Source organism: Corylus avellana, chromosome ca2 (genome assembly GCF_901000735.1).
Source record: "Corylus avellana chromosome ca2, CavTom2PMs-1.0".
Lineage (NCBI taxonomy): Eukaryota > Viridiplantae > Streptophyta > Magnoliopsida > Fagales > Betulaceae > Corylus > Corylus avellana.
In genome coordinates, this window is record NC_081542.1 from 13,381,702 (window position 1) to 13,406,176 (window position 24,475).

The 24,475-nt window shown below is 37.3% G+C and overlaps 3 protein-coding genes across 3 annotated transcripts; all 3 read right to left on the reverse strand.

Annotated features, from left to right (window-relative positions):
• Window positions 1–3,173: 3,173 nt before the first annotated feature.
• LOC132170685 (probable LRR receptor-like serine/threonine-protein kinase RKF3) lies at window positions 3,174–5,323 on the reverse strand. Its single transcript, XM_059581758.1, has one exon. The coding sequence runs from the start codon at window positions 5,276–5,278 to the stop codon at window positions 3,398–3,400; it is 1,881 nt and encodes a 626-aa protein (XP_059437741.1). The 5' UTR covers window positions 5,279–5,323; the 3' UTR covers window positions 3,174–3,397.
• A 2,915-nt stretch (window positions 5,324–8,238) lies between these two features.
• Window positions 8,239–10,210, reverse strand: LOC132171632 (probable LRR receptor-like serine/threonine-protein kinase RKF3). Its single transcript, XM_059583004.1, has one exon. The coding sequence runs from the start codon at window positions 10,180–10,182 to the stop codon at window positions 8,308–8,310; it is 1,875 nt and encodes a 624-aa protein (XP_059438987.1). The 5' UTR covers window positions 10,183–10,210; the 3' UTR covers window positions 8,239–8,307.
• Window positions 10,211–17,189: 6,979 nt separating this feature from the next.
• LOC132171633 (histone H2AX-like) lies at window positions 17,190–17,988 on the reverse strand. Its single transcript, XM_059583005.1, has 2 exons — window positions 17,700–17,988; window positions 17,190–17,596 (listed from the first exon to the last, which is right to left on the reverse strand). The coding sequence occupies exons 1-2, from the start codon at window positions 17,901–17,903 to the stop codon at window positions 17,375–17,377; spliced, it is 426 nt and encodes a 141-aa protein (XP_059438988.1). The 5' UTR covers window positions 17,904–17,988; the 3' UTR covers window positions 17,190–17,374.
• Between the last annotated feature and the right edge of the window lie 6,487 nt (window positions 17,989–24,475).

The window sequence follows — 24,475 nt, forward strand, 5'->3', positions numbered from 1 at the left end:
GACCCTATTAGGACCCCGTAGGGATTAGCTGAAGACCTTGGCAAGACCTGCCCAAGACCCGGCAGGGACATTTTCGTAATTTAGTGTTTAGTATGATTTTGCGTACACATCAAATACCAGAAAAATGTTTTCCAGGAAAATGTTTTTTGTTGAAAATGTTTTCTGACGCCAAGGACTCGACCCAGACCCGCTTGATTTTCCTTTCATGCCAAATACTGGAAAATATTTTCTAAGAAACCATTTTCAAGGAAAATGTTTTCCGCCTAAAATATTTTCCAACAAGTCCCGGACGGGTCCTAGGTGAGTCTCGGTGGGGTCTTGGGCAGGTCCCAGCAGGGTCCTGGTCAAGTCCCAGCGGGGTCCCGGGCAGGTCCCTGGCTGGTCCTAGTCAAGTCTTGAGCGGGTCTTAGACAAGTCCTGGGCGGGTCCTGATAGGGTCTCGGGCGGGTCCCGGTCAAGTCTCGGCGGGGTCATGGACGGGTCCTGGCAGGGTTCGTCGATTTGAGAATTAGATGTTCAAAATCAAAAACTAGTTTACGGTTTTCAAAACCGTAAACTATTTTTCGAAAATTAAAGAAGAATTTTTTGTCAAAAGGAAAATTATTTCCGTTGACCACTATTTTATGTCGCAGTAACCGTAAAATGAGAAAATCATTTTTTGAAAACCATTTTACATCGAAAGAAACAAAGCTTTAGTGTATGGAAAATTTTGAAAACAAATTGCTCTATTTTGTTCCAATTTTTAAAACAGTTTTTTTACCTCAAATCTTTTCTTTTTTTTAAAAAAAAAAATGCAGTTAAAGAAAATGTGCTTTCAAAAACCGTTTTTAAAATAATGACTCTTCAAATTCCAATTTTCAAATAACATCGAGATAAAGTTTTCTGAATTTTTTTTTTTTTTTTTAGAAAAATCATTGTCGTGTTATTCTCTAAAAAATACATTAAAATTGGACATAATTGATTTTCGAGTTAGGTGCTTGAAAGCCAGGCTTGTCTCGGCTCAGCAATAGGCCCACTACTAAGTGACAATTGACCTACATTTCGTTCAGGTATAGAGCCAAACGACTATAGATATTCTGGAGATAGCCGCCGAGTTGTAGCCACTCTTATCTCTAGGTTGTGAATTGCATTTATAAGCTTAGAATTTTTCTGCCTCTTCCCAAATCCATGTATCTAGAAACACGACACAAGTTTACGTAGGACTGACAATTCATGTTCGCATGTTGAGTTCAGATTGTGTCGAAACATAGGTATAAAATTATACAAGTCAACCTTAACCCGACTCATTTAATTAAACGGCTTGGACCCATCAATCTTAACCAACTAATTTTGTGTTGAAGTCGCATCGGGTTTTTAGATCATATCAAAATTGTTAGTTCTTATGTCATGTGTAAAGCATGAATATAAAACTATATAAGTCAATTCTAACTCAACTAATTTAATTAAATAGGTTAAACCCCTCAAACTTTAACTCGCTAATTTCATATTGGATTTGTGTCGATTTCGCAAATCATGCCAAACATTGCCAGCCCTAAGCTTAAGCTTTATCTGTTACCTGCAACAAGAAAGTTCAAAGAAACAAAGTTCATCATTTTCCCAGGAGGGTCAACACACTAGCTAGTAACAGCACACTAGCTTCTAATTTACTATGATGATTCCCTAATGAAAGAGTGCCAGAAACAGAACATTGCATGGCACATACCACAAATGTAGAACAAGGCTATATAAATTCCTGATAAAGAAAACAAATCTCATTCTCAAAACTACTTCAATGAAAGAAAACAAATCTCAAGTACACAGAGAGATTGTCTGTAGTAGGGAAGATACTCATTATATATAGTATAATTACACTGATGCTCCCATGGCTGTGCGATTAGAATATGCAACTTCAGGCCTCTTGACAGGGATTTATCCATGCTTCTCTCCTATCTTCACTGTTACATCTAGAGAAGATTTGCCCTTTGCAAACCCATCTCATGCCCTTCTAGTGCTCTAGAAAGAAAATCATCACAATTTACAAGACTCGACCACAAATTTTGTATCCACTTCAAAAGAAGCTTTGGAAAGGAAATTTTTTGGGATATTCAAGATTGTTAAACTGTTAAATTAGCACCACTGTTAAGAGTTTACTTCAATGTCAAAAGGGGGACAATGATGAACTGACTACGGCTATCAATTCCTAGACATATCCGTATAGGATCCGCTGCAAGCAAATACAGCCAAACATTACAGCACGCATTATACAACTGCAGATGAGAACAGAGGACATAAACAAGTAAATATGAAATTGCTGGTGCACTCCGATACAAACCTTGAGACAAACTCATCTTTAAAACTGGCTCGTAACATATTATCACACTCCGCAGCCGACATACATTGCAATCCACCCAATTGACATTGACCCAATGGTAGGTCCTTTCTCTTTTGACAGCTTCACTTACCTATTATATTCAACAATGACTTAACACTATGCCCATATATAGGCTATGTTTGATAGACATAATGACTATTTCATTAGGAAAGTGAATAGTTTTTATTGGGAATAGAAGAAGGTGAAATGAAATAGCCATTCTCATGCTCACGAGGAAATGATTATTCCTTGAATTGCAAATAAGCCAACTTCAGACATCCCAAGGGCACTGTTCAAATAATCCAAAGCTCAGCATTTTTCTCATTGGTCAAAGATTGTCATGGAGGCTTCAAATATGCATCATATTATACAATTATTTTCCCACTTCCTTCTATGGAAAGAGTTGCAGAGCAACACCATAACAATGAAACAAGCCTTACAAGCTAAACACCAGCAACGACCTCCAAAACGAGATTTACAAGCCAAAGACTTGCAACAACCTCCACCTCATGGATGGGAATTGCATAAAAACAAATCTATTTTGATCAGTGGGGTTGCAGATATACCAATGAGAATTACATTGAAACAAACCACCACGATACTTCCAGTATGAGAACAAATTTCCAGCAAATAAAAACTGTGAACTTTCTAGCTAAAAGGCAACATATTTCAACAAAAAATCAGTATATAACTAGTATATACTGCTCTATGATCCCAAATATGCTCAAAAATGATAAACTACGGCATCGGCATCTTATCATTTGCAAGCATCAAGCTTCCAAGCCAAAATAGGGGCTTAAATAAGTAACAAATGCTAATGATAGGACAAGCAAAGTTGTAATCATGCTGTATTCTACAAAAAGTCTTTATCAAAAAGTATTCATGTATATTATATTTACAATGGGTGACTGTGATTCCAAATTCAGGAACCATAAAATATAAACAAACAAATCAAATCAGGGTGACCAAACCAATCAGTGTAATCTCCACTAGAGAATTCTAAATAATCCTCTCATCTCATGCCAAATGACTAAAATCATAACAAGCCTATTCCGGAGTCTTAGGCCGGTCACTCTCAAATGTATAGGGCTGATAGCCAGTTGAGCTAGATAGCTGACCTGAGCCGCTACTGCTGGCGGATCTCTCAATATCATCAATATCAGCTACAAGAGAAATTGGTCGTTCCGGGATCGAGGGAACAGACAGGTCTGTTTCCAACATTTTCACAACCTGATCCATTGTAGGCCTGGCATATAACTGCGGATGAGAACACAGAACAGCAACCAAAACATACTTCTCTACAACTTCCGGCACACCTAACTCCGGCATCCCATCTTCAATAACATCCAAAGCTCTTCCTTTCCTCACCAATGACCATGCCCAATCGGTCACAAGAGCGGGTTGGCTGTCATTGCTCGCCATGAGTGCCTTCTTTCCACTCAAAAGCTCAAGAAGCACAACCCCAAAACTGTACACATCACTCCTCTCAGTCAATTGACCATACAAGGCATACTCAGGAGCTACATATCCCATCGTCCCCGCCACCCTTGTACTCATATGCGTCATTCCCTCCGGAGTAAACTTTGCGAGGCCGAAATCCGCCACCTTGGCCTCGAAGCTGTCATCTAAAAGGATATTACTAGCTTTGATATCCCTGTGTATAATCCCCGGTTGAGCCCCGTAGTGTAAATAAGCCAATCCCCTGGCAGTCCCCAACGCTATCTTCTGCCTAAGTGGCCAACTCATCTTCTTCTCAAAAGACCCAAACAAATGGTCATGGAGGCTCCCATTCTTCATCAAATCACACACGATTATTCTCTGGTGACCCTCGAACGGCGCCGTGGCGGTACAGTACCCTCTCAGAGCGACGAGGTTGACATGCCGCACGCTCGCAATAACCTCAACCTCGTGCGCGAATGTCGCGTCCCCGGCAGCAGAGCAATTCTTGAACCTCTTCAACGCAACCTCGGACCCATCTGTCAAAACCCCTTTGTACACATTCCCATACCCTCCCCTCCCAATTATAGAATCCCTAGAGAAATTCTTCGTCGCTTTCTTAATCTCATCGAATTTGAACCTCACCAGCGTCGTGCTCTCGCTGATTGACTCCAACCTCGAATTCGATCCCAACTCGATTACCGCCAAATCCCTTCCCTGTTCTCTCTTCCTCTTCTTCTTCTTCATGCGCAGCCACAAAAACCAAACCCCTCCAACCACTATCAAACACCCAACGCCAATCAAGACCACCAAGGTCACCACCTTCCGCCTATTACTCGTCGAGCCCGAGGACCTGAAGTCGAACCCGAAGAGGCACTGAGCAGTTCCCTTGTCGGTGGGTCCGTACACGTTCGCCAAAGCGGCGGCATAAATCGACGGGTAGGCGGTGCAGTCGGAGAGGTTTCCGACGCTGGTTCCGGTGAGGTACGAGGCCGATATGCTGGAGAAGCTGGTGGTGCAGGAGGCGCAGGGGGAGTTGTTCTCGAGCGACTGGTTACAGTTGTTGACGACGTTGTTGAGGGTCTGATTGGGGACTTTGGCTTCGAACTGTGCTCTGGTGGTGATGTTCATGCAGCCCTCGGCGATCCACTCGGTCTTGAACCCGCATGAGGATCGGATGTTGAAGCCCGGGGCGAAATCGTCGATGAGGGACTGGTAATCGGACCAGCACGACTCGGACGAGTTGAGTGGGGGCACGAACGAGCCATTGTGTTTGAGGTAGTAGGACAGGACGAGCCGGAGGCCTTGGCGGATGTACTGGCACTCGGTGCTCACGTCCAGTTTGGGACGGTTGGTGCTCTCGATCAGCTCCCGGAGGATGCTGAAGTCGAGAGGGCATGGAGCGGTGTCGTTTTGGGCAAGGGTTTTGGAAGGCAGGAGTGCCAGAGCCAGAGCCAGAGCTACAAGGAAGCAAAAATGGAGGAGGGACATTGGAGTGAAGATTTTGTTTGTGTTATTGTCTGAGAGCAGCTTGCGTTTCAGTTAAAAGTGGGCGTTTCGTCAAGCCAGCCAGTTTGACAGCTTTGATCGATTGCTGAAAAGAAAGTGGGGACCACCACGCAGGGCTGCTTCCAGGAACTGAACGGAGATCACTTACCCAGGCACGTACTCCTATTCCTATAATTTGACCCATCCCATAATAACTTTAAAAGATAAATACAAATTAAATATTGACCCATATTAGTGGTAGGAGTAATTCCTAATATGATTTCAAAACAAAAAAAAAAAAAAAAGTAAATACTAATATCCTACGAAACTATCTCGAACTATTTTTATTTTATTTGATTGATCAGGCACTATCTATAAATTTTTAATTTTTGTTTTTAATCATAAGATATTGTTTCGCATCATTCTACTATTCATTTGCGGTTTATTACAAATTAACTATTTACTAAGAGATATGTTACACATTATTATACTGTTCATATGCAATCTTATCTATTTTGCAAATTAACTAGATTTGTTAGACGCATATGTGAATCTCACAAATTCAATAATTAATTTGCAAAAAGCTTATACGAAGCTATTTCACCTAATTCTTCTCTCATTCTCGTACTTTTCAAAATTACTGTTAGATCTGTGGGGCTTTATGTATAGGCCCCATATAGCCTCATAGATTCAATAGCAATTTTAAAAAGTTGGAGAATGAGAAAAGAAGGAAGAAAGGAAAAGAAGCATTTTCCTTTTCTTTTCTTTTTTTAACAATAATTGATTGATTTAAAAACGGATGAATAATGACACATCAACTCAACAAAATAAGAGATAAAGTTTTCCTTCAAATTGGATTTGAGGAATTTTCTTTAATTTAGTCTATAAAAATGACATGTGTCCTTGAACATGTGAGATGCACATGTTTTATTAATAGCAGCGATAAAGTTGAAATAAATTTGATTAAAAACTCATGTGCATTCCACACGTTATTAAAAAAAAAAAGATACACGTTACTTTTATAGACTAAATTAAAAGAAACTCTTTCAACCCAGTTTGAAAGAAAAGTTTATCCATAAGTAATGATAGAATGGAATGTAGTACCTAACATTGAAAAATGTTATATATAGTTTCAAGTTTCAAATGCTTATTTTTTTACTTTCAAATTTAAGACGAATTAATTTATATTTTATATTAATAATAATTTTCAATGGGACAACAATTACTTGCGCCATTTCTCACGTAGCAATTAAAAGGAAGTTTCTTGGCCTTGTTGAGTCAAAAAGGAAAGGAGTAGAATAGAAAAATACAAAGCACGCGCGCAAGACGGCAATATCATATCTATTTCAATTCTCTCAATATAAAATTATTTTCTCTAAAAAGTCTGCATGCATATCTCTACAAAGTCATTGCATAACTATCGGAAGAGACGTACAGGAAAATAAAAATTTCAACTCCTACTACCATTAAGGTTCATTTTAAAAATAGAATATGTGGTGTTTAAAACGTGACAATTGAATCCTTAATTACTTGCTTGACTTAAACATGATTATATATATATATATATAAAGCTACCTATGGACTCTTTCTTGACGGATATATTTAGATTAATTAGCTTAATTAGCTTAAGCTTATTATTTTTGGAAGAAATTTTATGTAAGCTTGAAAAAGAAACAATGCCGGGCCAATTTGTGCTAAGTGTGACAACTACACAAAGGGGTATATCGCGATTGGAAAGTTGACGGTGTTAGAATGGAGGATGGGTAGGTGGTAAGAGTGGGTTTTGTAAAGGTTTCCATGGAGCTTGATTCTCATGCCTCTTGTCCAACAGACCAGTAAGTTTGACAGAAACAGTTAGAGTGACTTTTTTATCTGAACGTGACTATAATGACATTTACTTGTTTGGGATAAATAACAGAAAGAGGTTAGACAATAAAAATTATATGCACTTCCTCACATCCGATTGAGCTATAATCTAACATAACCCCATCAAAACATTAATGAAACTTAAAATAGGTTACACTAATCAAACAATATGACAGAGAGAAGGGCGATAAACACAACATTCATGGAGGCTGCTTTCCAAGTATAACATTCTGATATTTAGAAGAGCAGTAATTATGGTTAAGAGAGGACAGTGGTAAATTCAGTAAAGGGATTTTTATAATTTTTTTTTGTTTATGAGGGGATAGTTTGGTAATTCTACCATGTTCTAGACTCCTTAAGTCAATTAAAGTGGTGTCGATTTGTTATCTGATCTTTAAATCTGACGTTCGCAATATTAAGAGTATATTTGGGTGTGCGTTTAACATTAAAAAAAAATGTCTTAGAAAAAAAAAAAAAAAAAAAAAAGTATTCGTTTGGTAAAAAAATTGAAAAAGTTTTTAAGGGTCTAAAAAACTTGAAAATGATCAAAACGCACTTTTGGCAACAGCTTAAAAATCAAGTTTTTGTCAAAAAAATATTTTTTGACTTAAAAACTATATTTTTCAAACGCAATTATAAATAGAACTTTTAAGTCAAAAAATATTTTTTAACAAAAACTTTATTTTTAAGCTGTTGCCAAAAATATGTTTTGACATTTTTAGAAAAAAGTTAAAAGAAATACTTTTGAAATTTTTTATCAAGCATATCAACTTCTTCTATTTAACACAATTTTTAAGTATTAAAATACTTTTTAAACTTTATAACTCAATCTTCAACAGGCTCGAAGTCTATGCATGCACACTTAAGCCATAGGTTGACGACAATAAATAAATTCACATGCTGTTTTAGGCTGGCAGTTGACTGCTGATGAAATTGGTTTAAGCACAGGGCTGCTCTAAAGTTCCTATAAAGAGACGTATTCTCAGCATTTGTGAAGTAGGTCAGTAGGTGGTTAAAGATCTAAAGATCTGAGAGTTGGGGGGTGGTTAGGTTAAGGTAAGCAACTTTTACTTTCTGCAGAATGATCCATTTACGTGTGATTGTGAAGTTTGAACTCTTTCTTCATTTGATTTCTAGCCATAAATATAATATGTGATTCATGTGAACTAGTTTTTGTATATGCCTCCTGTTGTTTTTGTATAGGGCTGATAGCCAGTTGGCCCAGTTGAGCTAGAGAGCTGACCTGAGCCGCTACTGCTGGCGGATCTCTCAATATCATGAATATCAGCTAAAAGAGAAATTGGTCGTTCCGGGATCGAGGGAACAGACAGGTCTGTTTCCAACATTTTCACAACCTGATCCATTGTAGGCCTGGCATATAACTGCGGATGAGAACACAGAACAGCAACCAAAACATACTTCTCTACAACTTCCGGCACACCTAACTTCGGCATCCCATCTTCAATAACATCCAAAGCTCTTCCTTTCCTCACCAATGACCATGCCCAATCGGTCACCAGAGCGGGTTGGCTGTCATTGCTCGCCATGAGTGCCTTCTTTCCACTCAAAAGCTCAAGAAGCACAACCCCAAAACTGTACACATCACTCCTCTCAGTCAATTGACCATACAAGGCATACTCAGGAGCCACATATCCCATCGTCCCCGCCACCCTTGTACTCATATGCGTCATTCCCTCCGGAGTAAACTTTGCAAGGCCGAAATCCGCCACCTTGGCCTCGAAGCTGTCATCTAAAAGGATATTACTAGCTTTGATATCCCTGTGTATAATCCCCGGTTGAGCCCCGTAGTGTAAATAAGCCAATCCCCTGGCAGTCCCCAACGCTATCTTCTGCCTAAGTGGCCAACTCATCTTCTTCTCAAAAGACCCAAACAAATGGTCATGGAGGCTCCCATTCTTCATCAAATCACACACGATTATTCTCTGGTGACCCTCGAACGGCGTCGTGGCGGTACAGTACCCTCTTAGAGCGACGAGGTTGACATGCCGCACGCTCGCAATAACCTCAACCTCATGCGCGAATGTCGCGTCCCCGGCAGCAGAGCAATTCTTAAACCTCTTCAACGCAACCTCGGACCCATCTGTCAAAACCCCTTTGTACACATTCCCATACCCTCCCCTCCCAATTAGAGAATCCCTACAGAAATTCTTCGTCGCTTTCTCAATCTCATCGAATTTGAACCTCACCAGCGTCGTGCTCTCGCTGATTGACTCCAACCTCGAATTCGATCCCAACTCGATTACCGCCAAATCCCTTCCCTGTTCTCTCTTCCTCTTCTTCTTCGTCATGCGCAGCCACAAAAACCAAACCCCTCCAACCAATATCAAACACCCAACGCCGATCAAGACCACCAAGATCACCACCGTCCGCAAATTACTCTTCGAGCCCGAGGACGTGAAGTTGAACCCGAAGAGGCACTGAGCAGTTCCCTTGTCGGTGGGTCCGTACACGTTCACGAAAGCCGCGGCGTAAATCGACGGGTAGGAGGTGCAGTCGGAGAGGTTTCCGACGGTGGCTCCGGTGAGGTACGAGGCCAATATGCTGGAGAGGCTGGTGGTGCAGGAGGCGCAGGGGGAGTTGTTCTCGAGCGACTGGTTACAGTTGTTGACGACGTTGTTGAGGGTCTGGTTGGGGACTATGGCTTCGAACTGTGCTCTGGTGGTGATGTTCATGCAGCCCTCGGCGATCCACTCGGTCTTGAACCCGCATGAGTCTGGGGTGTTCAAGCCCGGGACGATATCGTCGAGGAGGGACTGGTAATCGGACCAGCACGACTCGGACGAGTTAAGTGGGGGCACGAACGAGCCATTGTGTTTGAGGTAGTAGGACTGGACGACCTGGAGGCCTCGGCGGAGGAACTGGCACTTGGTGACCACGTCCAGTCTGGGACGGTTGGTGATCAGCTCCCGGAGGACGCTGAAGTCGAGAGGGCATGGAGCGGTGCCATTTTGGGCAAGGGTCTTGGTAGGCAGGAGTGCCAGAGCCAGAGCTACGAGGAAGCAAAAATGGAGGAGGGACATTGGAGTGAAGATGTTGTTTGTATTATTGTCTGAGAGCAGCTTGCGTTTCACTTTCAGTTAAAAATAGGCGTTTGGTCAAGCCAGCCAGTTTGACAGTTTTGATCGATTGCTGAAAAGGAAGTGGGGACCACCACACAGGGCTGCTTCCAGGAACTGAATGGAGATCACACGGAGGCACGTACTCCTACTCCTATAATTTGACCCATCCATAATAACTTTAAAATATAAATACAAATTAAATATTGGTCCACATTAGTGGTAGGAGTAATTCCTAATATGATTTCAAAAAAAAAAAAAAAAAAGTAATTAGTAATATGCTACGAAACTATCTCGAACTATTTTTTATTTTATTTGATTGATCAGGCACTATCTATAAATTTTTAATTTTTTTTTTTAACAGAAGATATTGTTTCACATGATTCTGCTATTCATTTGCGGTGTATTACAAATTAACTATTTAGTAAGAGGTATGTTACACATTATTATACTGTACATTTGCAATCTTATTTATTTTGCAAATTAATAACTAGATTTGTTAGATCCACATGTGAATCTCATAAATTCAATAGTTGATTTGCAAAAAGCTTATACAAAGATGTTTCACTTAATTCTTCTCTCATCCTTTCACTTTTCAAAATCATTATTAGATCAGTGGAGCTCCATATATAAGATCCATATAGCCTCATAGATCCGATAGTGATTTTAAAATGTTAAGGAAGGAGAAAAGAATGAAGAAAGGAAAAGAAGGGCAGTAATTATGGTTAAGAGAGAACAGTGGTAAATTCAGTAAAGGGATTTTTATAATTTTTTTTTGTTTATGAGGGGATAGTTTGATAATTCTACCATGTTTTAGGCTCCTTTAGTTAATTAAAGTGGTGTCGATTTGTCATCTGATCTTTAAATCTGACGTTGGCGTTATTAAGGGCATATTTGGGTGTGCATTTAACATTTAAAAAGTGTGTTTGGAAAAAAAAAAAAAAATACTCGTTTGGTAAAAAAAAAAATTGAAATTTTTTTTAAGGATTTAAAAAAAAAATGCAATTATAAATAGAACTTTTAAATCAAAAAGTATTTTTTTTTTGACAAAAATTTTATTTTTAAGTTGTTACAAAAAGTGTGTTTTAACATTTTTAGAGTAAAAGAGTATAAAAAAATATATATATTTTTAAAATTTTTTACCAAATATATCAGCTTTTATTTAAACTTTATAACTCAATCTTCAACAGACTCGAAGTCTACGCATGCACTTAAGCCATAGGTTGACGACAATAAATAAATTCACATGTGGTTTTAGGCTTGGCAGTTGACTGCAGATGAAATTGGTTTAAGCACAGGGCTGCTCCACATTTCCTGTAAAGAGACGTATTCTCAGCATTTGTGAAGTAGGTGGTTAAAGATCTAAAGATCTGAGAGTTGGGGGGTGGCTAAGGTAAGCAACTTTTACTTTCTGCATAGTGATCCATTTAGGTGGGATTGTGAAGTTCGAACTCTTTCTTCATTTGATTTCTAGCCATAAATATAATATGTGATTCATGTGAACTAGTTTTTGTATATGCCTCTTGTTGTTTTTGTAACCTGCTTTTGAAGAATATATATTGTAATAATACAAGTCAAAAACACAAATCATCAACATTTGTACCATTAAATAGATCAAACAAACAAGTACTAGAGATAATGATTATTACATGAGGCGGCCAATATGGCTACATTAGAATCAATAAACAAAAAGTAGGTATAGCTTCAAGCTAAGGAATTCAATAGTGACGGCCAATTATAAACTCAATGATAATTTTAAATGTCACATGATTCATAAAAAAACAAAAAATAAGCTTTTAGTATTACTCCTTTTACAAAGGCTTGTTCTTGAGAGTGTGTCACACATACAAATAAATATTAACCATCTCTAAATGATACAGGCTAATCATGGGATCATTTGCCGCCCTAAAGCTACAAAATCACACTTGGTTTCCATTTGGGCATTTCATCAAACACTTATGTGCTAGATGAATCGATCATGTGGGCATTATGGGTAATGTCCCAAAACATACCCAGACACTCATTTGACCCAATAGCATCATTCTTTAACAACGTAACAAGTATGAGCATGTGATTGAGCAAAAATGATAAAGTGTGAGAAAATTCGCGATTAAGCATTGAAATGATGCCTTGGGTTACAAATTACATACCCCAAGCAAACAATTCCAAGACTCAATCATCAAACATTAAAAAAGAAAAAAGAACAAAAAAAATTACAAAAATCTAAAACCCTAGTTTTTCCTCAATTTACTAGCAATTCTAAAGGAAATTTATGGGGGAAAAAACACACCTTACACACTACGAGTGTCGGGTAATCTTCTTACGAATCATCAATGTGGACGTTGATGATTCGTAAGAAGATTACCCGACACTCGTAGGCGTGTAATGTGTGTTTTTATCCTATTAATTTCCTTTAGATTTGCTAGTAAATTGGGGGGAAAAACTAGGGTCTTAGATTTTTGTGAAATTTTTTATGTTTGATAATTGGGTCCTGAAATTGTTTGCTTGGGTATGTAATTGGTAGCCTAAGACCATTTCCATGCATCACATTGCACATATTGGGTCCGGAAAGTCTAAATTTTTCACTCTCAATTTAGACTTTACCTGAAATTGTTAACAAAAATTGATGGTAGGGAGTTTTCTAATAGTTTCGAGTGACCCATAGACTAAATTTCCAAAAAAAAATACCCAAAGAGTTTTTAATAAAAGCGCATTTACCTAAGGATTTTAGATATAATTTTCCTTTTTTTTTTCTTAAATTTATTTCTTTTCTTTTTTTTCGTAACTAACCCTTAAATCATTCGCAGGTTGCTATAAACCTTTGAAATCATGCATGTATCTTCTGGCAACCGCAATGACAGGAAGTTAGCCCAATCCAAAAACATAAAAGTTACCCAACAGAGAAAACAACATATTCATGCACCAAAATTTAATAGAATCTGAAAAGAGAAAGAGATGGATCAGATAAGCAATGAAAATGAGTTAGGAATACTTACCCAAAAAAAAAAAAAAGTAAGGAACAAAATGGAAGAATGGAGTTGTAGAAGATGGGGATTTGAATTCAACGGGTAGGTAACATGACCCACAAGACCATTTGGGATTGATTTATACTGTAGCATTAACCGATTGTTCTGATACCATGAATAAGTTTATATTTAAAGTTCATATACTCTAAAGATAAATGAAGATGGAGCTACCACCTAGGCCCAAGCGAAGTTGTTGTTACACTGCATGCAATCATCGTTATTAATTTCCTACAAATTTGGTCTTCCGACAGACATTGCATAGCTGTACAGATTGGACTGATATTGTTGACTGATTGTTTTACCTTTCCCTTTTTTTCATTCCAACTTCAACACCCACACCTACCATGAGAGACACAGTAATAGCAGACTTCAAACATTTGCCAACCTAGCACTAGTTTGAAAAAAGGACCACAAATGGTTTATCATTTGTGGTAATCGTTTAGTGGTCACTAGAAAATCTCCATTTTGATTGAGCATGTAATAGGGCGAAAGCTTGATGACTCCCCAAACAAGAATTCTCAATCTATTAATATAATAGCCGTCTTAAATCTCACTGATACTCCAATGAAATTGAGTCAGGCAATTAAAGAGTATTCATACCAGCTTTCCTTTCATTTTCTCTAACTTTAGGGAACCAAACTACCTTTTGCCTCTTTATTCAAATATATCCCACAATAACTTCCTTTTAAAATTTCCTATAACATTAAAATATTATTTATTTTTATATTCATTTATTTTGCATAGGAAAATGTGAGAGGAGAGAGAATGTCATTTTATGATTATAATAAATCATGTGGATTGCTATAGTTGAACGGAACGGGATTCTCTTCAGTCCATTATGGACTAGAGAATATTCAGTTCATGGCTAAGATTTCTTCTCAGAAATCCTATGGCCACAAATGAAACACATATCCCACTAATAAAAATAATAATAAAATATTATTTTAAATTTAAAAAACAAATTAATAAAAAAAAATAAGAAAAAAGAAGGGGGTGGTATGGTGGCCGGCCACCCCCATTTTGGGTAGGGGGTGGCTAAGCCACCCACCCCCTCTAGACCAAGGGGTCAGCCACCCCATGGCCCTTGGGGGTGGCCGAACCACCCCCAAGGGCCAAGTTAAAAAAAATTAAAAAATTAAATTGCAATTAAAAAATTAAAATTAAAAAAAAAAAAAAAAGAGCCATTCCTTAGTGGCCGAAGCCACCCCTTGAGAGTTCGTAGGCGGTCGCAGCCACCAGTTATTCTTTGGGGTGGTTCGCCAACCGGTGGCCATCAGTGGCTTGAGCTACCCCCTACCCAAAATGGAGGTGGCCGGCCACCCCCTATGGTGGCCAACTACCCCCTTCTTTTTTCTTATTTTTTTATTAATTTTTTTTAATTTAAAATAATATTTTTTTATTATTTTTATTGGTGGGATATGTGTCCCATTCGTAGCTATAAGATTTCTCTAATCCATAATGGACTGGAGAGAATCCTGTTCCTAGTTGAACCCAATACATTGGGTTCAACTATAACAATCCTAATGTATAGGGAAGCTACTGTATGTGAGTTTTTGTGATTTTTTTGAGATTTTTCCTATGTATAAGGAAGAGAAGCAGCTTTAGGGTAGCTGCAGGGAATTCTCGTCAAACTTGAGAGAATGCTTGCAATTTTCACCATCTACGCCCCTTCATACGTTTATGCTTAAGTAAAATAACTACAATTGGTTTTCCTATTTGCCTTTGTATTTTTATTTTTCTAAAAAGTTAGTTGGACTGATGACAGCTACAAAGCAAAGAAGTTTCTTTTTTCAACACAATCTCAAAGTTGAAAAAAAAAAAAAAAAAAAAAAAAAAAAAAAAAAAAGAGTTTTTGGTGTGCTGGTATTCCTCAGAATTGCTCTTGAAAAGTTAGTTGACTGATGACAGCTACAAAGCAAAGAAGTTTCTTTTTTCAACACAATCTTAGAGTTGAAAAAAAAAAAAAAAAATTAAAAAAGAGTAGTTTTTGGAGTGTTGGTGTTCCTCAGAATTGCTCTTGGTGTTGTAGGAAGCTACTCAGGTTGAGGAATACTGCAAAGAAGTTTTTGAGATTTGAAGTTGGAAATGGGAAAAATATCCATCTTTGATTGGATTTGTGGCACCCTACTGGCATTCTTTTTGAGAAGTATGGCTTTAGAGTTATTTATGATGCCCAAAGTAGTGTGGAGGCAAAACTATCTTCTGTTATTTATAATGGAGATTGGTTTTTGAGGCCTGCTAGGTCTGAAGCTTTGGTGGATTTTCAAACTCGATTTACTGAAATTAGTTTGGGATCTTATGATAAACCCATATAGACTGCTTCTAGGAAATGAGTATATGTTAGTTATGATACTTGGGAGGCTCTTAGGGAAAAGAGAGATCAAGTTGAGTGGTGGAAGTTAGTATGGTTTTCTCTAGCCATTCCTAAGCAAGCTTTCATCTTATGGCTTGCCATGAAGAATAGGTTGGTTACAGAAGAAAGGCTGCTGAGTTGGGGTTATAAAGGAGATGTTAATTGCTCTTTTTGCATAAATCAAACAGAGAACCGCAACCATCTCTTTTTTGAATGTAGTTTCTGCTATAGAGTAGGAAAGTTTTGTATGACCAGATGCAAAGTGGCTAACCCTCCTATTATTTGGGAGGATATCATACAATTGGGATGTGATTCTTGGAGGTGCAATACTCTTAAAGGCTTGTTGTGTCGGCTAGGTTTTGGTTCTGCAGTGTACAACATTCGAAGAACTAGAAATGAAATTAAACATGCAGGACTCCCAAAGACAGAAGAGCAGATTTTGAACCAAATTTTATGGGAAGTTCGTGCAAGGTTGCTGGGAAAGGAAAATTCCCAAAGACTAGGGAGAATTTGGTGCTCTGATCTTTATGGAACCTGCTGCAAGTATACTTTGTTGATGCAAGTTACTGCAGGTTTCTAACCTTGCCTGCAACTTATTTGTTGATGAAAGTTTGGTTTGTCTAGTCTTTTGTAAGGGCTTGGTTTAGCCTGTTTCTAGGTTGCTGTTGGTGTTTTGCAGCTTGTGTCTTTTGTTTAGTGTGGTTCTGGTTTTTGGCCTCTGCGTAGGCTGTTTTCAGCCTGCTTTGCCAGGTTTGTTTTAGGTATTGATGTGTAATTGGTTCTTGTTTTGATCTATAAAGTTGCTTATTCATCAAAAAAACAAAAAAAAAAAAGTAATCACCTCAATTAACCATAATCTTTTTCTTTTTTATATTCAATTCGTAATCAAACCTATATGTTCGTGCATCCTGGAGTTCCACAAAATAAAGGAACCTGATTCAAAAACCCATGAATGTTTTAAGATTTAATTTTTCAGTAATTTCTAGCAACCAAACAGAATCTGAAGATCTAGAGGCATTGGGGAAAAAAATGATAAGTCCACAAATCGTATCAAGCTTAATTTCATCACCAAGAAAGGGTTCTCAAAAAAGTATGTTCATATCAAGACATAGGTGATGCGTGTGTTTGCGAGAATAATATCCCTCAAAAGGTTGCGCAGGAGGTACAGAACATTGAAACGAACGCTTTCAACCAGCTTCATTTGAATAAGGGAAGAGGAAAAACACTAGCAGTGTTGTTGGTTTCTTATATTGATTAGGGCTCATTAGTAATCAGGCTTTCAAAAAGGCTTGCGGCATAGAGCTGGGGCCATGAAGTAAAGATCATCCAACAGAGCAACGATGCAAATGAACACAAAAAAAATCAAGCTCCACCTCCAATACCCCAACAGTTTTTCCTTCATTTCCCACATTCTCTCAGCACCCAAATAACCTCACAAATATCCAACAAAAGTCAAATCTCAAAAACAGGAAGTTACTTCAGCACTGCTGCTTTCTCGTTGTAAAGCAGAGTAGTTGAAGCAAAAGTTGATTCAAATCAAATGGTGCTGACTCCAATATTTAGGGAAACGTAAATAAAGTAATCACAACAGATGACAAAAAATTTCATTTTTCATTTCAAGCAAATAGTACCAGAGTAGAGGGCTAAAGAACCTAATCACCATCCTGTACTTACATCACCGACATAGGCTATTTCATTACAAGTTATCAAACCCAAAAGGCATCAAAAACAACAAATCCAAAAAGAAGCCCAATTTCCATGTACGAACTATAAAACCCTAAAACTCCTGAGACGCAGACCCAATCTCGTCCTTTCCCTTCCCAACCTTCCTGGGCAGAAGATTTTGATGGATGTTAGGAAGAACACCGCCTTGGGAGATGGTAACAGACCCCATGAGCTTGCTCAACTCCTCGTCGTTCCTCACAGCGAGTTGAATGTGCCTGGGAATAATCCTGCTCTTCTTGTTGTCCCTCGCAGCATTTCCAGCCAACTCCAGCACCTGAAATCAAACCCCAAACAACCAACCAGGTGAGACCCTTTTCTCAGGACAAGAATCCCATGAATAAAAACAAGAATTTTCAGGAATGAACATTTATACGAACCTCTGCAGCAAGGTATTCGAGGACAGCGGAGAGGTAGACAGGGGACCCAGATCCGACCCGCTGAGCATATCGCCCGGTCTTGAGGAACCGGGCAATCCGGCCGACTGGGAATTGAAGACCGGCCTTCTGGGACCTGGTGACCGATGTGGTGGCCTTGGGCTTGCCTCTGCCGCCCTTGGTGGTTGTCGCCGCTGCGGAAGACATGGTGGGTTTGTTTAGGGGTTGGGGTTTTGAAAGAGTTTTGGTTTTCGTTGATCGGGTGAGTGAGCTAGAACGAATGTGAGATGCAGTGGGGAAGGAGGGCTTGGAGATTTTATAGAGTGGACGCGTGGGAGAGAAGGAGGGTTTTGATTGGTTGGTTTCGTTTCACGCGGATCGCCAACGTGGCCAAATAGAGTGGGAATCTGAAAAGAGTTTGAAATGTGGGCGGGAAACGTTTGAACGGCCAGTTTTGATTGGTGGAGTGTGGGTTCACGCGGATCGCCAATGTCACGACGTCGTTTCTTGTCACCAATCGTTTGATTTTTGTAATAGTCTCGTGCAAGAACAAAGGTTTTGAGCGATTGTATAAAGAATGAGTTTCTTAAGCTTGAATAGATAAATGGTAATTATGATAATATTTGATCATTAATCCTATTCCATGACGGCATGTTTTCACATGTTAAATCGTAGGTAGTTTGAAAGAAACTATTATCTTAAGAAAGTATCATGTTTCTCATATTTAAAATAAAGTAATAAAGAATAGACGAGGATTCTCTTAAATTTGTTATCCAAATCACACTTATTTCGAGCAACTTAAGGTACAAGGTTTACTTATTCAGAGTAAGTGAGCTGATCACCCTCTCTCTCTCTCGCAATTTAGATAACAAATTTGAAGAGGGACTAGTAGAGAGAGAGAGCTATTAATTCTTAATTCCATACATATGCATGATTTTTTTTTAATAACATGTGTTTCAAGTGCTTTTTTAGTAGCATCATATCATATCATATATAATAGCTGAAACCTCCTTTAGAAGTGCCTTAAAATTGCCACATATAGCGTGAATCCATTTTTTTAATAAGTGAACTGGTCCTTTAAATAATGAATCGGCTTTGACTAAAATTGAACCGATCTATTTAATATATATTAATACGTTTACTTAAAAACTCATATATAGAATCAAGAGTTATATGTGCATTAATACGTTAGATAGAAGTGCCTTAAAATTTAACCGGTTTTGAGGCTGTGTTAAGTATGCATAAACTTGGAAATAAAAGTAGATGGTTGATGTTAGAGAAGTCCCTTGTATAATTCATTACCGAATCGTATACCTTTTGAGTTGTTTTGCTTTCACAAGACAAGGGATGTGCTCCCATCCAAATACAAATCAAATTAGAATGGAAAATTAAGAATAAACACTAGTACGTAGGGATATGGATGGAGACTCTCTCAATGACACTATAAAAAACCTTCTCATTAGTAACGACATATTTGTAACGTGTCAATAGGCTTGACACGTTACTAAAAGTTAGTAACGTGTGCGGCGTGTTACTAATTTGGATGTTACTAAATTCTTATTAGTAACATGTCAAAAGCTAAAACGTTACTAAAGTTTAAAAAATTAGTAAAAAATAAAATAAAACCAGATCTAGATCCAGTATGATCGCATCAAAATCTCAAAAGGAAATCTCAGTAACTAACAACAACAATAGATGCAAAATAATGGCAATCGCCACGGAAAGAGCATAAATCAGCAAAAAAATTTCCAAAAATTAAAAAATAGGCTTAGTTTTAACTCCAAAGCATACCATTTGCTTAGACCAACACACCAATATTAGCCAAAAATTGCTATTAAAGATAGATTCGAATCTCATATTACTACTACTATAACACTTTCTTACCAACCAAACAATTCGCAAAATATGTACAAATCAAACAAAGAAAAAATCTGAAGCAAATTCAACCAAATTTCATCACCACAAATTAATTAAATTAAACAAAATAAAAAATTTGTATTCAAGCACAATTCCCATTCCATTTCCAAAAAATAAAATAAAAAATTAATTTAACCCACGTTTCCCACCACCGAAAACATTGTGCACTGGTCTTTCTCTCCCAAAGATGTCGTATGTTCCCCAAGTGGTTCAACCTGAAAAATCAAACCAAACTAACTAGAAAATTAGACCCCAGAAAAATTTCAAACACCCAAACCCAAACCCAGCATAGAAATTTATGTTCTCTTTTTCATTTTCTTCTTATCTTTTCTTCTTTTTCTCTTCTTCTTTTATTTTTCTTCTTCCCATCTGAGAGAAGAGGGAGCTGCCATGGGGGTATATTGGGCATGAGAGAAAAAGAGAAGAAGAAAGAAAAAGCGCGGCCGGGAGGAAGAAAAAAGAGGGAAGAAGAAAGAAAAAGAGAAGCAACTAGAGCGTGTTTCCAATGCCCGTTGTAACGTGTCAAATTTGACACGCTACCATTTAGTAACGTGTCAACTTTGACACATTACTAAAGTTTTTGAATTTTTATTTTTGAATTTTATTATTTTTTCAGTTTTCAAATTAGTAACGTGTCAAAAATTCAAAAACTTTTGACACGTTACCATTTAGTAACGTGTCAATTTTGACACGTTACTAAAGTTTTCAAATTTTTATTTTTTAATTTAATTTAATTTTTTTAGTTTTCGAATTAGTAACATGTCAAATTTGACACGTTACCATTTAGTAACGTGTCAAATTTGACATATTACCATTTAGTAACGTGGGTAAAGTGACACGTTACTAAAACATTTAGTAACGTGTCACAAACTGACACATTACTAAGTGGTAACGTGGCGAAAAATAATGAACAATACACACGTTCTTAATACTGCCGTTTTTTGTTGAGTAAAGAGACTACTCTTACTCAAATTTAATGCAATTATGTATTTATGCCTATGTTTATGGCTTAGAACAGTTTATAAAGGATTGTATTTAAAGCGTTTTGGAACACGAGAGTTATGCATGGGAAATAGCAAAAAATAATGGAGGTATTTATTATAATGTTGGGGAATGCTAGCTAGGTATTCTCTTTGTCCTAGATAGATATTATTTTCAAAAAAGAAACTGGTCATACTGGTCCCTTATTTCTCTCACCCGATTTTTAGAAAATAATATATACCTAACACCAAGAGAATACCTAGCATTTTCCTATAATGTTCAATCCACACTAAACTATTGCTTTAAAGCAATACTTGAGCGTATGCATTTATGTGTGTAAACTACTATACTCAATCTCGTACAGTGAAAAGTATTGGGCGCATGTGACAGCGAATAGTAGGCACTAATGGCAATCAGATCATGACCATTATTTTTGGGGGCGTTACATAACAGCCCCAAAATTAATTAGTTATGGCAATTAACTTTGGGTGTTACTCGTAGCGCCCCCAATTTAATTAACAAGAGGTGCTACCTATAAAAACAAATATCATATAATAAAATGAAGCAGAAAGTGAACTATTGATCTCAACTGAAAGATTAAATACCTCATTCAAATTTTCTATCATCAACACAAATCAAAGCCTCTAAGTACAAGAGAACCTAAACATACACTATTCCATCTCAAGTATAACTACACACAAATACATAAATCTGCTCCAACATCCTAACCCTTACGAACAACTCTAATCTGCACTACTGAGGTCACCCAACTAAGTTATAAAATAAAGATGTTTTACAGGTGAAAAAGTAACTACGTAAGTCTATGATTTAGTAAATAAATTGTTAAGGAAACTTAGCACATACAGTGAGCCTATTTAATTGGAAATAGGTATAAAGAATGAATATTTTGGAAATGTTATGAGGTTTGAATAGTTAAACTGGTGATCGTTATCTTCGTAATTATATGAATGGGGAAAGATATTACATTTATATAATAGTGAAGGCATAATTCCAAGGACAACGTGTTGCAATTTAAGATAGATTATAATGTCGATGAAGTATACAATATAATATTCATAATTAATTCAGAGTCCATAAAACATCATGTACATGTCATATTCATATCATTAACCCTCTTTTGGTAAGGTTTGCCTATCTCGTGGGACATATGGTATAATACTGGTGGCCTGGGATGTACAATGACCTACCATGACTAGCTGTTGAATCAAGTCGAACAGAATGTGACCACCATCTTTCTGCCTTTGCTATAATAGAAGTGAAATGCTAGGGGGCTAACTTTTTTACCAATAGATGCTTACTAAACTGATATATATCTCATTCATTGGAGAAAAATAAAATAATTAATTAAGAGAAATGTAACGAGTACTAATGAATGAGGTACACATTAGTTTACTAAACATCTGTTAGTAAAAGAATTAGTACCCCTAATTTTTCTCGTAATAAAAACTCTGAGGGTGTTCACACAAAAACTCTCATCCGCAATTGATCTCAACCATTCAAGCGACAAAGCTACTAGACAAGGATGTTCGGAATTCCTTGCATGTTTGGTTACATCACTTATGGATGCACCTAGGATTGAGGACATTTCTGTGGTAAGGGAATTTGTTGATGTTTTTCCGTAAGATTTGCCAAGCTTACCTCCATATCGTGAGATTGAGTTCTATACTAACCTCCTTCTTGGTACTGTGCCTATTTTTAAGGCACTATACTAGATGTCACCAGTTAAGCTATGAGAGCTAAAAAAGCAGTTGCAATAGCTGTTGGATAAGAGTTTCATTTGCCCTAGTGTCTCTTTGGGGAGTACCAGTATTGTTTGTGAAGCAGGAGGATGAGTCGATGCGACTATGCATTGACTATCGAGAGTTGAATAAAGCTACCATAAAGAACAAGTACCCACTACTGCGCATAGATGATTTGTTTGATCAACTTCAAAGAGCTCTGGTGTTTTCCAAGATTGACCTCCATTTTGGATATCACCAATTGAAGATCAAAGAAGTAGACATTTCAAAGACAACCTTCAAGACTATGCTCCAGCTACTTCATGAACTTGGTTTGACTAATGCTACGAACATTATGAGTTTTTAGTCATGTCTTTTGGTTTGACTAATGCTCCAACTACTTCATGAACTTGATGAATACACTTTTCAGCGATTTCATTGATCAATTCGTAGTGGTTTTCATAGACGATATTCTTATCTACTCAAGGAACAGAGGGGAGCATGAGGAGCACCTAAGGATTTTGTTGCAAATCTTGAGAGATAATAAGTTGTATGCTAAGTTCAAGAAGTAGGAGTTCTGGTTGGAACAAGTTTCTTTTCTAGGGCATGTTATTGATATGTTACGGCTTAATTTCTTAAGCATGTAGTGAATATGGATAAATTTAGGGTAGTTCAAGAAACTCTAACACCGTTAGCCCTCAACATATCGTTAATTAGGATATTCTTTTTAATGTAATTTAGAGGGTGGTTTTTTTTTGTCCTAAAAAATATTTTAACATGGCATAAAAATAAAAACTGTTTTAGAAATATTTGTGTTTTAAGTTATTTGTTCATGTATTTGTCTTGAGAATAGAAAACAAAAACAGATCATTACTTTATGTTGAAGCAGGAGAAGATCGAACAGCTTCTTTTGTACTTAATTTACTGTTTGATTTTGTATTTATAAGTTTTTCAATCCTGCTATTCTTATACTTATTTGAGACCAGTATGTTTTTTTTTTCACCCCTTTTTCTGCAATTCAACGATGTTGTCCTCTGTGAAATAAGAAACAATGGGCAGGTGAGAGATCTGGTTCAAGTATCAAATAATTACACTGAAGGTACCCAAGCCGGATTTGAAAATGAAAACGATTTTGCAATTGATTATAATATGATTGACACCAATCTTTTTGATATATAATGGCCATGGTCCATGGAGCAACCTCAGGAGATGCCCATTGCCCATCTTAACATTTGACTAGGCAAAAGCATTTTAGTATGTATTTACATCATATTTTTGTTTCTGTTTCATGATATGTGGAGGTTTCAAACCCCTGTATCAAAGGTGATTGTCCCACATGTTAATGGGAAATTGATGTACTTTGTTGAAATTTGTTAATTCTTTTATAAGTAAGAAGTTAGCTTTGTTAGAGTATATTTGAATAGCCTAAAGTTAGGGATTTGATGAAGATTGTATTATTTTGATGACTATTAGATTAGCCTAACTTTAGGAATTTGATGATGATTTGATGAGATTGAATATGTATTTTATTAAGATTATATTTCAAGTGTAAGCTTTAAAAATATCGCATTTTGTCTAATGAACTCATTAAGTGAATAATAGCATAATATAGCTTTAGGGCTTTATTATATGGACAGAGATGATAGATTGAATCATGTGTAAAATCTCGTCTTTCTTTCTATTTGTTTTGCGGGTTTATTTATTTTTATTTCATTATGAATTTCTTCAAGATTTTGGAAAAAAAGTGGTTATTTAACATGGTATCAGAGTCAAAGGTTCTGAGTTCGAATCTTGACTTCGTCATTTTACTCCACATTTCAATTAAATATTTTACTTGTTGGGCCTCAGCTATTAAAATGGAGTTTGAGCCCACATATGAAGGGAGTCTTAAAGTGTTGGTAAATCAATTACCCACCATCAAGGGTGGTGGTTCAATGGCCCAAGAAAATTACTACTAAGGTAAATACTAGGGTGTGGGCTTGAATCTCCGTAATGGAGAATCCACATATCTGATTATTATAAATCACCTTAGTTCTCATTGATGCGGTTAAGCTATGGCTCGGTTGGTCTTGAGGGTGTGCCTGCGGTTTCCGCCGTCTAGGTCCCTCCTGAACAGTCCCCCGCAGGCTTGTACTACTATGG

Bases quoted from the DNA above. Each gene is read 5' to 3' on its own strand.
- LOC132171632 (XM_059583004.1), bottom strand. From the start codon at position 10,182: ATGTCCCTCCTCCATTTTTGCTTCCTCGTAGCTCTGGCTCTGGCACTC.
- LOC132171633 (XM_059583005.1), bottom strand. From the start codon at position 17,903: ATGTCTTCCGCAGCGGCGACAACCACCAAGGGCGGCAGAGGCAAGCCC. The intron at 17,597-17,699 runs GTTCGTATAAAT...GTTTGATTTCAG, and splicing joins TCGAATACCTTGCTGCAGAG to GTGCTGGAGTTGGCTGGAAA.
- LOC132170685 (XM_059581758.1), bottom strand. From the start codon at position 5,278: ATGTCCCTCCTCCATTTTTGCTTCCTTGTAGCTCTGGCTCTGGCTCTG.